Source organism: Rhincodon typus, chromosome 2, assembly GCF_021869965.1.
Source record: "Rhincodon typus isolate 14 chromosome 2, sRhiTyp1.1, whole genome shotgun sequence".
Classification (NCBI taxonomy): Eukaryota; Metazoa; Chordata; class Chondrichthyes; order Orectolobiformes; family Rhincodontidae; genus Rhincodon; species Rhincodon typus.
Window position 1 is genome coordinate 87,943,069 of NC_063333.1, and position 13,397 is coordinate 87,956,465.

Genomic DNA, 13,397 nt, shown 5'->3' on the forward strand with positions numbered 1-13,397 from the left:
CAATTGGAAAATACATAATCCAGTGCAGGACTATATTGGATAGACTCATACAAACACTTGATTTCTGGGTTGTGCTGATAAGTTGAGTTTAGCGAAGCTGAGGGCAGAGGTGATTTATTGCTTAACTCACTGTCACTAGGTTAAAATCCTGGAATTCCCTTCCTTAAGGGCACTGTGGGTCAACTGCAGCAGTTCAAGAAGGCAGCTCAGCATCACCTTCTCAAGGGCATAGACAATAAATGTTGGCCAGCCAGTGATGCCCATGTCCAACAAGAGATTAAAAACATTTCATTAAGTGTTTCTTGGCTAGGGAGAGCAAAATCCATCTAGGGTTTCCACTGTAGATATTGAAGCTGAAAAGTGTACACACCATGTGAAGACTAGATCAGACTCAGATTTGACAGCTTCAAGATTGAAAAACCACCTTATGCTCAGAATTGGAAAAAAAAATAGTTGAGTGAAGTATGAATGAATACTTAATACCTGTAGAACCGTACATTAAATGGAATCAGTGCCTTCAGGAATGGAGAGAAAAATTGGAGGAAGTGAAAAATGTAAAGGAAAATTTTAATTCCTTGGTGGGTTTTTTACTGACCAGGCCTCATTTACATGCAACAGCCAGCTGTCTACTCCAAACACGTAGGTGAATCACTGGCCAGTTGTTGCAAACTGAAGAATATTGGTAGTTGTGACTGAACACAGGCTGTCAGCTAACAGGTGAGGCAAATACTGGGGGAGGAGATGAATTGGCAAAACATCATGGTAGGAAGCCTGGGACCATAGAGATCCAAACTTAATTTGTGAGATTCAAAGGAACAATTCCGATTTCATAAGAGAGTACTTACCACTGATCCAATAGGATCCCTGTTACTTTCAAGCCAGGTTTCATTAAGCTACTCTGTTGGCAGCTGGAATGCCAATGCAAGTTCTTTTCACCATAGGATCCTGATAAATATATGATAAGCGGTGTGCACGTCAGGCACATGGTAACACATTTTAAAATTGCTGTATGTGGGGAATCAAGCACAGAAACTGAAAATGTCCTTTCAAGTGTTAATTTTGTACAGGATGTCAACATGACTTAATGCAGTACCGATTTCTAACCAGTTAGTGAGAATTCAATGAATCGTTCAGATTTGAATCACTATATTTCATACAATTAAAGAAAACATAGCGTAATCCAAACAATCATTATGTGGGTTTTCAAAAAAGTCAGTGGCAGAAGGTTGCAGTTCCACTGTTGGCACTATAAAATGCAACAGCCATATTATAATGGGTTTTGTCAGTTCGAAGTGAGCCTACCAGATGGAATGCTTCTACCTTGGGGCAGTAAGACTTTGATATTGTCTGTCATGTGCAATACAACTATCTAGTGACAGGGAATGAAGAAATGAGCAGTGCACACCACTTTGACATTGACCTCCATCATGCCCTCGAGCACTTAACTGAAGAAAGCACTTGGAACAGAAACAAAAGCAAACACTTGGCAAAATAATAAAAATAACATTCGACGCAGAATTTATTGTTCTTTCATAGATGTGGGCATTGCAGACTAAGCCAACTTGTCCATCGCTAATTGTCATTACAAAAGTGGTGGTAAGTCGCCTTCTTGAACCATTGCAGTCTGTGTGTTGTAGGTACCTCCACTGTGCTGTTAGGAAGGAAGTTTCCAACAATAATGAAGGAGCGGCAATATAGTTCCAAGTCTGGATAATGTGTGGCATCAAAGAGAACTTGCAGGTGGTAGTATTCCAATGTGCCTGCTTTCCTTGTTCACTAAGTTGTGGAAATTACATGTTACAAGGTTCTGTCAATGAACATAAGAACATATGAAAGTCTGTGCACCATTCTATGAGACCATGACGGATCTGTGGCCTAACTCCAAATACCAGCCTTTGGCTCATATGCCTTAATATTTTTGCTTAAATAAAATTTATCTATCTTAGATTTAAAATTAACAAATTAACAATTAACAATAATGGCATCAAATGCCATTTGTGGAAGAAAGTTTCAAATCCCTACCACCTTTTGTGTGTAGAAGTGCTTTCTAACATCTCCCCTGAATGGCCTGGCCCCAGTGTTTAGACTATTCCCCCTAGTTCTAGGATCTGCTAAAATAGCTTATCTTTATCTACCCTGTCTTTTCCTGTTATTATCTTGAAGACTTCAATCAGATCACCCCCTTAACCTTCTAAAATCTGGAGAAAACAGACCTTATTTGTATAATAAGGTTAACAAGATCGCGGTGGAGAAGGCCTCCTGATCCGAGGCTCGTCCGCTCCGACCACTTTTCTGTTCTTTCTTTTCCCATTTCTTGTTTCTTTTTCTTCTTTTTTCCTTTACTTACCTCTTGTTCTGAGCTCAGACAGCTTCGGCACTGGTGGCAAGTGGGTCCAGCACGGACCTTGTAGCGGTAGCAAATAAGCCCAGAGCGGACTCAAATGAGCCCTTACTTTCTTTGCTGGGTTGAACATGGGACCTGGCATCGGTAAAAACGACATCAGCAGGGTAGGCCCAGTGATGAAAGATGCTCTCTGTGGATCAGCGACTTCATTGTTTGTTGGGTCCAGCATTGCTGGCGTTGGAAGGGCAACACAGCGCCATCAACGAGATTGGCCCAGCGACGAGAGATGCGACTCTGACATTAGTGGGTCCGGTGTAGGCGGTGGCGTAGTAGTGGAGAAGTGATGGTGGTGCAGACGTCATTGATAATGAGCTGGCTCAGAACTGATGGACTCTCTTTAAGCTGTATCTTTCTGCTTTTTTTCTTATTGAACTATACAAAATGGTGTCAAAACATGGCAACAGTTGAAAAGCTTTTCAGTGTACTTTACTGTTTTTTCACTGTTAAATACACATGACAATAAATACAAATCATTCACATGTGGGTTCAGTTGGTAGTTAGGAAAGCAAATGCTATGTTAGCATTCATTTCAAGATGGCTAGAATGCAAGAGCAGAGATGTACTGATGAGGTTTTATAAAGCTTTGGTCAGACCACATTTGGAATATTGTGAGCACTTTTGGGCCCCGTACCTAAGGAAGGATGGCCTTGGAGGGGATCCAGAGGAGGTTTACAAGATTGATCCTGCAATGAAGGGCTTGTCATATGAGGAGCACACACCAGGACTCTGGGTGTGTTGTCAATGGAGTTAAGAAGGATGAAGGGGAATCTCATTAAAACTTATGGAATACTGAGAGGCCCAGATTGAATGGACATGGAGAAGATGTCCATCTCGGGCCTGACGGCGCAACCTCAGAGTGAAGGAACAACATGAGAAATTTCTTCAGCCAGAAGGTGGTGTATCTGTGGAACTTATTGCCACAGAAGACTGTGGAGACCAAGTCATTGGGTGTATTTAAGGCACAGATGGATAAGGTTCTTGATTTATAAGGGGATCAAGGGGTAGGGGCAGAAGGCAGGAGAGTGGAATTGAGAAATATGTCAGCCATGATCGACTGGTGAAGGCTCATTGGGCCGAATGGCCTAATTCTGCTCCTAAATCTTATGGTCTAATGGTCTTAATATCTCCTCATAACTTAACCCCTGACGTCCAGGTATCATTCTTTTATTCCTACGTTGTATTCACTCCAACGCCAATGTAGCCTTCCTAAGATGTGGTACCCAAATCTGGTTACAATACTCTAAAAGTGGGGTCTAACTAGGGTTTTGTATAACTGTTTGAAACATCTGATACCTCTTATACTCGATACCTCTAGATCTAAAGGCCAGCAGTCCACTGGCTTTCTTGATTATTTTCTGTGCCTGTTCTTTGCAATTTAAAGATCGATGCACCCAAACCCCAAGTCTCTTTGGATATCCACTATATTTAACTTAATAACATCTAGAAAATACACTCATCTATCCTTTATTGATCCAAATGGATAACCTCACTCTTGCTTATGTTGAAATCCATCTGCAACAGATTTAACCATTCACCTAATAACCCTTTGTAGTTTTATGATGTTATCTACACAGTCTCAATGCTGTCTAACTTTGTATGTCATCAGCATATTTGGATATATGACTTTCTAGGCCATTAACCAAATTATTAATAAATAATCTGAATAATTGAGGCCGTAACACACATTCTTGTGGGACACCAGTATCACGTCCAGTTATTTGAGTACCTGACCATTATTCAAACTTTCTGTCACCTGCCACTCAACCAATTTCCTAGCCATGTTAGTAATTTTCCCTCAATTTCACAGGCTTCTACCTTAGATAATAGTCTCTTAGGTTTGACTTTATCAAATGCCTTCTGAAGGTCCATATAAACAACATCCAAAGGCATTCCCCTGTCCACTCCCTTAGTTACTTTTAAAAAATTATCATCGAGGCTTGTCAGGCATGACCTACCTGTCATGAATCTATACTGGATCTCCCAGTGAACCAAAAATTTTTGAGGTATACAGTTACTCCTTCCTTGATTATACTCTCCAACAATTTCCCTCCCACTGATGTTCAGCTAACTGACCTGCAATTCCTTAATTTTTCTCCTTTGCCCTTCTTAAAAAACTGAGTGACATGTGAAATTTTCCAAACCAGAGAGACAACTACTGCATCTCGGGAATTCTGCAAGTTTATTATAAGGCATCTACAATATAATCTACAATACAATACATTAATTTTATCTAGACCTTGTTCGTGATCCAGTATTAATTTTCTAAGGACTTCTTTTCCACTGTAAATACTGAGGCAAAGTAATTATTCAACACATCTGCCTTTTCTCCATAGTCATTGACAATGTCCCCACTTTCAGTCTTTAGTCAGTCAAATTTGCTCCTGACCACCAGTTTTCCCTTTATGTAACTATAAAAGTTATTCTTATTGATTTTGATGTGCCTTGCAAGTTCCTTTCATAATGCTTTTTAATAGCTCTCATAAGATGCTTTGTAGGCCTTTGCTGGTCTTTGCATTTTTCCCATTTGACAGTTCCTGTGTTGTTTTTTGAATTTTTATGAGTTCTTCTGTTTAGTTGGTGGGCCAAAGGGCCTGTTTCTGTGCTGTTTTGAATTGCAGTGAGTATAGTTTTATGCTGTCCCTTATCCCATTAGTTGTCCATGGCTGTTTCTTTTTCTGTTAAGTGGCTCTTTTGACTGTCAGAAGTATAAACTGGTTCTGTGATTCCCGACCCTTGACTCACCAGCAATATCCACAGGTTTAAGCAATCGGGCACTATAACAAAGATCAGTGAACAGGCCAATCAGATCAAAACTACTAAGCACTACAAGGAGCTAAGGAATGGTTGGTGGAATCCAACTGAACATCGGTGAGCAGCTTTTGTAGTGTAACTTCATCACAATATCAATAACATGTTCTGCCACATTGATGATTGAGAGCAGACTGATTGGACAATAATTGGCTAGATTATATTTGCTGTGTTTTTTCTGTGGAGTGGATTACTAAAGTAATTTTCCACATTATTGGGTAGAGGTTAATGTACTAAAACAGCTTGACTGGAGGAATGACTACTTCTGAAACAGGAGTCTTCAAAATTACTGCCAGGATAGTCTCAGAACTCATAGCCTTGACAGTAGCCAGTGACTCCAGCCATTTCTTGATGCCATGTAAATTAAATTGAATCAGCTGAAGATTGACATGTGTGATGCTGGGGTACTCGAGAGGAGGCCAAGCTGGATCAATGTTCTTGGCACTTCTGGCTTAAGTTGATGGATATACTTGAACATCATCTTTTGCAATGTTGTGCTTTACTGCTCAATATTGAGGATGGGAATATTTATGGAGTTGCTTCCTCTGCTTGTTTGCTTAGTTGTGCACTACTATTCATGGCTGCATGTGGCAGAATTGCAGAGCTTTGATCTGTTCTGTGTTGTTTGTAGAATGACTTAACCCTATCTCCTGTAGCTTGATTCCAATGTTTCGCATAAAAGTACGCATATGCTAAAGCTTCTGTTCTAAAGTGCCTCACTTTACATGGTGGTGTCATTCAACATGTGGCATCTTTGACATAAAGGCTGGATTTCATTTCCGCAAAGACATTGTAGTGGTCACTCCTACTAATTCTGTTATTGACAGGTGCATTTGTATAGATGTGTGACTAACAGATTATACAGGATTTCTATGCTGCGGATTCCCTTACCCTTTTATAGAAGTCCAGTCTAGCAGGAATTCAGGAATTCTAGTCCTTCAGGAATTGGCCAGCTGATTCAGTAACGGACTTGCTGAATTACTGTTGGTGATGGATATTTAAGTTCCCTACTCGCCATATATTCTGTCCTATTATCATTTTCAGCACTGCTTCCAAATTGGAGTTGCTACATGTCACAAACATTGTAAATTTCCACAAATGGAAAAAAGGAAAGAGGGCACTTACGTAAATGAATTTTTAAAAATGTTCAGAGTACAGTTAAGTTTTGTCTTTTTCTCCCATTCATCTTTTACGGGGAAGAAAAGTAATATTCAGAAGGCATCCTGAAACCTTTGAGCAATATTTGAACACGTACTTCAATAGCAGGACCGAACAAGTCAAGTTTTCCAAATAATGGCATAATGCCAGAAATACTTAGCCCAAGTCAAAGATGAGCGAATTTCTTCAGGACCGTGTTTTTCTCATCGCCACTGAAATAATTCCACAGAGGCCGGTATCCCGTAACCCTTTATTTACACTTAGAGAATTCCTGACACTAATCCAGCTCCCTCAGTACCAGGTCTCGGAGTAAACAAGATGTCTGACACTCCTGTTTATAATTATCAGCCAGGGCTCCCTGATTGGATCAGATTAACAGCCCCAATCAAGGAACTCATATTTTGACTGACCTCGTTACAGTCATTATACAGGTGCTCAATATCATCATTGGCCAAAGTGGAAATGACCCCATGGTAGCTAAGCAGCAGTTTGCATGTAACTGAAAGATTGGCCTCACATAGACGTCAAATACTGTATTTCTATCCCCTCCAATTTTATACAAAAAAAAATTCTCTTCAGCCCCTGATTTATGAAGAAAAAGAAAATTAATTAGATCAGTTTGATTTATTTCAGGCAAGGAGCCCATGCAACTAAAGATGAACTGACCATGTCAGCATTCCTCACAGTCAATCTTGATCAATCACTCGGTGGGCGAGCTGTTCAAGTAAGTGCTTCTGTTTATAAGCAGCTGTCAATGTTGTATCATTGAAGACTCCTGTCAATATAAAGAAGAAATATAAATACAAGAGGCTGGTTCTCATGCTTGTAAAGATATCTGAATGGGATTTCAGAAAATAATCTGATTTAATGAGATTATAAAGCTCTAAAGGAAAGTGTAGAGATGAATTGACAGTTATAGTTGCAAAACAGCCACTGTAAAATGTAGAAAAAACCCCAAAAGAACTGCAGATGCTGGAATTCAGCAACAAAAACTGAAATTGCTGGAAAAGCTCAGCAGGTCTGGCAGCATCTGTGGAGAGAAAATAGAGTTAACGTTTCGAGTCCAATGACCCTACTTCAGAACTGTTCTGAAGGATTACGGGACCTGAAACATTCATTCTGATTTCTCTCGCAGATGCAGCTAGATTTGCTGTGTTTTTCCAGCAATTTGTGTTTTTGTTTCTGCAAAATGTAGGTCAGTCTGTCTTAATGCTAAAGATTACTAGCGACAAATCATTTGTCATCATACAAGCATCAAATAAACTACAAATATTACCAGAGAAATAAAACATAATTACCAAATATTAAGATGAATTTGTTGCTTTAGTAAGAAGGCAACAGATCATATAATGGTTACAACTGGGATTGCAGTCAAGCCTAAAGGAAACCATGTTCTAAGTATGTATTTTCAAAGTCATCACTTCCACCAAGAGTGAAAATCAGAAACTGAAGTGTTTGGATTTTCTTGACTTTCTATTTAAAAACATGCTGTAACAATCGAAGCAGCCACTCTGTGCCGGGAATAAAATTTTGTAAGATTGCTCCTATAGTATATAAGACATGATCTGTAATTTGTAGACACAAATGACCACAGCCTGTGCTGCACACATTCTCTCAATTTGAACTGGGAGTGAACAAACTAGTTAGTAGTCCTTTTAGTAACCTTTAGAGGCCAGTCACAACACAGGCTGGGAAATAGGGAAATGGGAAATGTATACCGACCATTTCCTCAGTACAATCAGTTCTGAAGCAGGATCACAGGACCTGAATCATTAACTTTGCTTTCTCTCCATAGATGCCGCTTACCTGCTGAGTTTCTCCAGCAATTTCTGTCTTTTTTTCCCTGTTTTCCAGCATCCAGAGTTTTTCAATTTTGTTTTGCTTACTGGGAAAGAGCACATCATTTTTGGTGAGGCCAGGAGCAGCTGGAGCTGGAGCGCTCCTCCTTGACTGACAAACTACTCAAAAATATTTATTTTCACCCTATCTATGACCTTGCACTCACAGTCTTCAATTCATTACTTTGCATTACTAGGAATCAAATCTTCTCTGACCACAGGAGAGGTGCCAGATAACTGGACAACAGCTGATGTGGTATGATTATTCAAGAAGGGTAGTACAGATAAACCAGGCTAATGAGTCTATTGGGAAAAACTCTAAAGACAGAATTAATCTCCACTTAGGGAGGCAAGGATTAATTAAGGACAGTCAACATCACTTTGAAAGGGAAAGATCATCTTTAACAAATTTGAATTTTTCAATTAGATTATATATAGATAGGTATGTAGATGAGTGTCGTGCAATTGATGTAGTCTACATGGACTTCAGTAAGGTCTTTGACAAAGGCTCAAGTGGTAGTCTGGTTAAGAAGCTAAGAGTCCAATGGAAACCAGTACAAATTGGATCCAAAATTGGATTAGTGGCAGGAAACAGAACTTGGTGGTTAAAGGGTGTTTTGTGTGACTGGGTGCCTGTTTCCAGTGATGTACCTGAGTTCAGTGCTGGGTCTCTTATTGTTTTAGAGTGCTTTAACTATCCTGACCCAAATAGGAGGTATGTTCAGTAAATTTGCAGATATTGGCCTAACGGCGGGAGATAGAGAGTAACGGTGGAGAGTTGCTTCTCAGACTGGAGGCTTGTCACCAGCAGTGTTCCACAGGGATTGGTTTTGGGTCTTCTTTTGTTTGTCATTTATATCAATGATTTGGATAAGAATACAGAAAGCATGCTTAGTAAGTTTGCGGATGACACCAAAATTAGTGGCATTGTAGACAGTGAAGAAGGTTCTCCAAGATTACAAAGTGATCTTGATCAAATGGGTCAATGAGCTGAAAAATGGCAGGTGGAGTTCAATCTGGATAAATGCAAGGTATTGTATTTTGGTACGACAAGTGTTATTTTGAGGTAGTACAGGACATTGGTGAGGCCTCTTCTGGAATACTGTGTCCAGATCTGGTCACCCAGTTGTAGGAAGGATATTATCAAGCTGGAGAGGGTTGAGAAAAGATTTACCAGGATGTTGCTGGGTATGGAAGGTTTGAGTTATGAAGAAAGGCTGGTTAGTCTGGGACTTTTGTCACTGGAGCGAAGGACGTTGAGAAGCAACCTTATAGAAGTTTATAAAATAATGTGAGGTATAGATAGAGTTGATGATAGTTGTCTTTTCCCTAAGATGGAGAATTTCAAGACTAGGGGACACACTTTTAAGGTGAGAGGAGAGAAATTTGAAAAAGACTTAAGATGCAAATTTTTTACACAGAGGGTCACGTGTGGAATGAGCTTCCTGAGGAAGTGGTGGATGCAGGTACAATTACAGTGTTTAAAAGACATTTGGGTGGATACATGAATAGGAAAGGTTTGGAGGGATATGGGCCAGGAGCAGGTGGGACTAGTTTAGTTAGGGATTATGTTTGGCATGGACTGGATGGACCGAAGGGTCTGTTTCTGTGCTCTTTGACTCTATGACTCTATGGTGCTACAAGTAGGAGAGCCTTAGACTACAGGATGATGTAGATGGGCTGAACAGTGGAAAATATGATTTCATCCTGAAAGGTGTGAGGTGCATTTTGGGAGGACTAATAAGGCAAGAGAGTGCACATTGAAGTACTGAAGTTCAAAAGGACCTTAGTGTGCATAGATCCTTTAAGATAACAAGACAGCTAGCTATAGTGGTTAAAAGCACATATTGGATACTTGCCTTTAATTAGTTGAGGCATTGAATACAAGAGCAAGGAGGTTATAATGGAGCTGTTGATTAACATTGGGTAATCCACAACTGGATACATTGCCACGGAAAGGATGTGACTGAACTAGAAAGGGTACTGAAAAGATTGACCAGGATTGGCTGGAGCAGTTCAGCTTTGAAGAAAGACTAGATAGGCTGGAGTGTTTTGCTTAGAGCAGAGAAGGTGGTGGTGGAATCTGATTGAGGTGTACAAGGTTGTGAGGGGCGTAGATAGGGTAGGGAGGGAAAAACATTTCCCCTTTTTGGAAGGGTCATCATCCAGGGGCAGATTTTTAAGGTAAAGAGCAGGAGGTTTGGAGGGGATTTGAGGAGCAGTGTGTATCTGGAATTCACTTCCTTAAAGGTTGATAGAGGTCAGGGCTGTCAAGACATTTAAAAACTGCTTAGAAGAACATTTGAAAGGCCATAGTGTAAACACGATCAGTGATATTTCTAATGCTGAAACACCTACTATTGACATTCTGGGGCTTACCATTGACTAGAAACAGGATTGGATGAGCCACATAAGTACTCTGGTGACAAGACCATGTCAGAAACAAGGAATTCTAATGAATAACTCATCTCCTGACTCAACAAAGCCTGTCCCACATTTGTAAGGCACAAGTCATGAGTGTCATAGAATATTCACCACTTGATTGGATGAGTGCAACTTCAACAACACTCAATACGCTCAACACCATCCAGGACAAAGCAATCCACTTGACTGGTACCCCATCCATTATCTTCAATAATCACTTCCTTCACCACCAATGCACAGGAGCAACACAGTGTACCCACCTCCCAAGGTGCATAGCAGTAACTCACCAAAGGTCCTCTGCCAGCAGCTTCCAAACATGTGGCTTTTGCCATCTAGGTGGAAAGGGGCAGCAGATGAATGGAAACAGCATGACATTCAAGTTCCCCTAAAAACCACAACCGTCCTGACTTCGAACTGCATCTCCATTTCCTTACTGTTGCTGCATCAAAATCCCACAACTTTCTCCTTAACAACATGGTGGGTGTTCCTACATCCAAAGGACTGCAGCAGTTCAAGAAGACAGTTCACCATCACCTTCTCGAGGGCAATTAGGGATGGGTAATAAATGCTGGTCCTACCAGCGACACCCAAATCTGATAAAAAGAAAAGGTTTTGGATTCCCTGGCACTATTAAGTTGCTCATTAACATCACAAGACTGCAGCCTGAGTCGAGGCTGTGTGAGAGCAATTGCAAACTTCATGTAAAGGATCAAATGTAACAACAATCAAATAATGCTGCTCAATTTTTTGACAACGATTTTACAGCGTGTAACCTGTTAGCCAATAAAGCATGATTCAAATCAAAGAACCTTTTTATCAAAGTAACAAATATCATTTAGACCTGCTTGAAATTCCAAATGTTTGATTTGTTTTATGACTATGTTTTGATATGCATTTGCCTGATGCAAGTATTCATTGCTTAAACAAAGAGGTTGCATGTGTCCATGCTGAAACGATGAGTAATTTTGTCCAAAAAGTGAAATTTAAGTAAAATGAAAAGAATGCTAAGTGGTTGTTTATGACTGCATAGTAGCTTAACCAAATGATTGATGAGAAAGACATTAATTGTACTTGTGCAGAAATTACTATTAATGTGACTGCTTCATTATTTTAGAGCATGGCATTTATCACTTTGGATTAGTTTGCTATTGTTCTTCTTTCTTCTAAAGGTTCGGGTGACACAAGGGAAGGAACCTTCTCATCTGCTAAGCTTATTTAAAGACAAGCCACTTATTATTTATAAGGATGGAACATCACGGAAAGGAGGACAATCCCCTGTCCCTTCAAAGCGCCTCTTTCAAATCAGAAGGAATCTGGCTACTATTACCAGAATTGTGGAGGTAGGAAGGTCATTCAGAGATGTGCAGACATTAATGGGAGTCATTGTTTTAATTACTCAGTTGTCAATGTGACCTTCGTTCGATTAGTTTGAAAAAAGTAACATACTTGTTGGAAGAAATAACTAATTGGATAAATAAATAGTATGTAATAGATATTGTGTGTGGATTTTCAGACAGCATTTGATAGTGTTTGCAAATGAAGCTAGGAAAATTCAGGCACATTGCGTAAGGGGAAGCATATCAGCATGAATAGCCAGTAATTGGTATACAAAAACATAAAACAGTATTACTCAGATCAGCATAGGTTTGAAAGTATGCCTGGTGTTACTGCTGGGTACTTTTTCTCCTTGCTATACCTACAGATCAAAATCATGGTATGGAACATTACAGGGCCTTGCCAGGTGTGTTTTCAGTGAGGGCAATGAAAGAGGCTGGCTTATTAGCCCACCACCTTTCTTTTCACTGTTGATCTCACTCCCATGTTACAGGGCGAGGTGGGAAGGTGCTGAAACAGAAGTGTGTCGGCCATATGTAAACAAATAATTAAGTATCAATTGCTAAAAGTCTAATTGACCCATTGTTACTCTGCCCGGGCCATAATAAGGTTGGCATCAGCAGGTAGTATGGCATCAAAGAGATCTAGAAACACTGAAGTCAATGCAGATCAGATGGAGAACTCTCCACTAGTTGAAGTCATGCGTTGCACACAAGAAGATGGTTGTGATTGTTGGAGGTCATCATCACAAGCCCAGGACATCTCCACGGGAGTTTCTCTGGGTAGCGTCCAAAGCCCAACCATCCTCAGCTGCTTCATCAATGATCATCCCTCCATCATAAGGTCAAAATGGGGGTAGCTGCTGATAAATGCACAATGTTCATCACTGTTTGCAACTCCTCAGATACTGAAGCAGTCCTTGTCCAAATACAGCAGGATCTGGACAGTATCCAGGCTTGGCCTGACAAGTGACAAGTAACATTCATGCCACACAAATATAAGGAAATGACAATCTCCAACAAGAGAGAATCTAACATTGTACCTTGATATTCAATGATATCACCATCATAGAATCCCCCACTATCAACATCCTTGGAGTTGCTATTGACCAAAAACTCAACTGGACTCAGCACTTTAACATAATGGTTACAAACAAAGGTCTAAGGCTAGGAATATTGCTGTGAGTAACTCACCTCCTGACTCTCCAAAGCCTGCCCACCATCTACACGGAACAAGTCAGGAGTGTAATGAAATATTTAATTGGCATCACATCCACATACATTCTTTCCTTTCACTACTGACACTCAACAGCATGTGTGTATCATCTAAAGATGCATGTTCCATTAGCCTTCTGATTAACTGCTGTACCTGTGTGCTAGCTTTCTGTGTTTCATGCAAAAGTACACCCAAGTGCCTTTGTGTTGGAGCTT

General features: G+C 40.2%; 1 protein-coding gene and 1 long non-coding RNA gene across 2 annotated transcripts in view; one reads left to right on the plus strand and one right to left on the minus strand.

Annotated features, from left to right (window-relative positions):
* LOC109913987 (scinderin) overlaps positions 1–13,397 on the plus strand; it is a 60,105-nt gene that overhangs the window by 20,139 nt on the left and 26,569 nt on the right. The window contains exons 6-7 of the mRNA XM_020513552.2: positions 7,004–7,094; positions 11,802–11,972. Of these exons, the coding sequence (XP_020369141.2) occupies positions 7,004–7,094; positions 11,802–11,972 (262 nt within the window). The remainder of the gene's footprint in view (positions 1–7,003; positions 7,095–11,801; positions 11,973–13,397) is intronic.
* LOC125486370 lies at positions 6,980–8,431 on the minus strand. The gene is made up of 2 exons (XR_007265052.1): positions 8,177–8,431; positions 6,980–7,145 (listed from the first exon to the last, which is right to left on the minus strand). It is a non-coding gene; the product is annotated as an uncharacterized LOC125486370 (long non-coding RNA).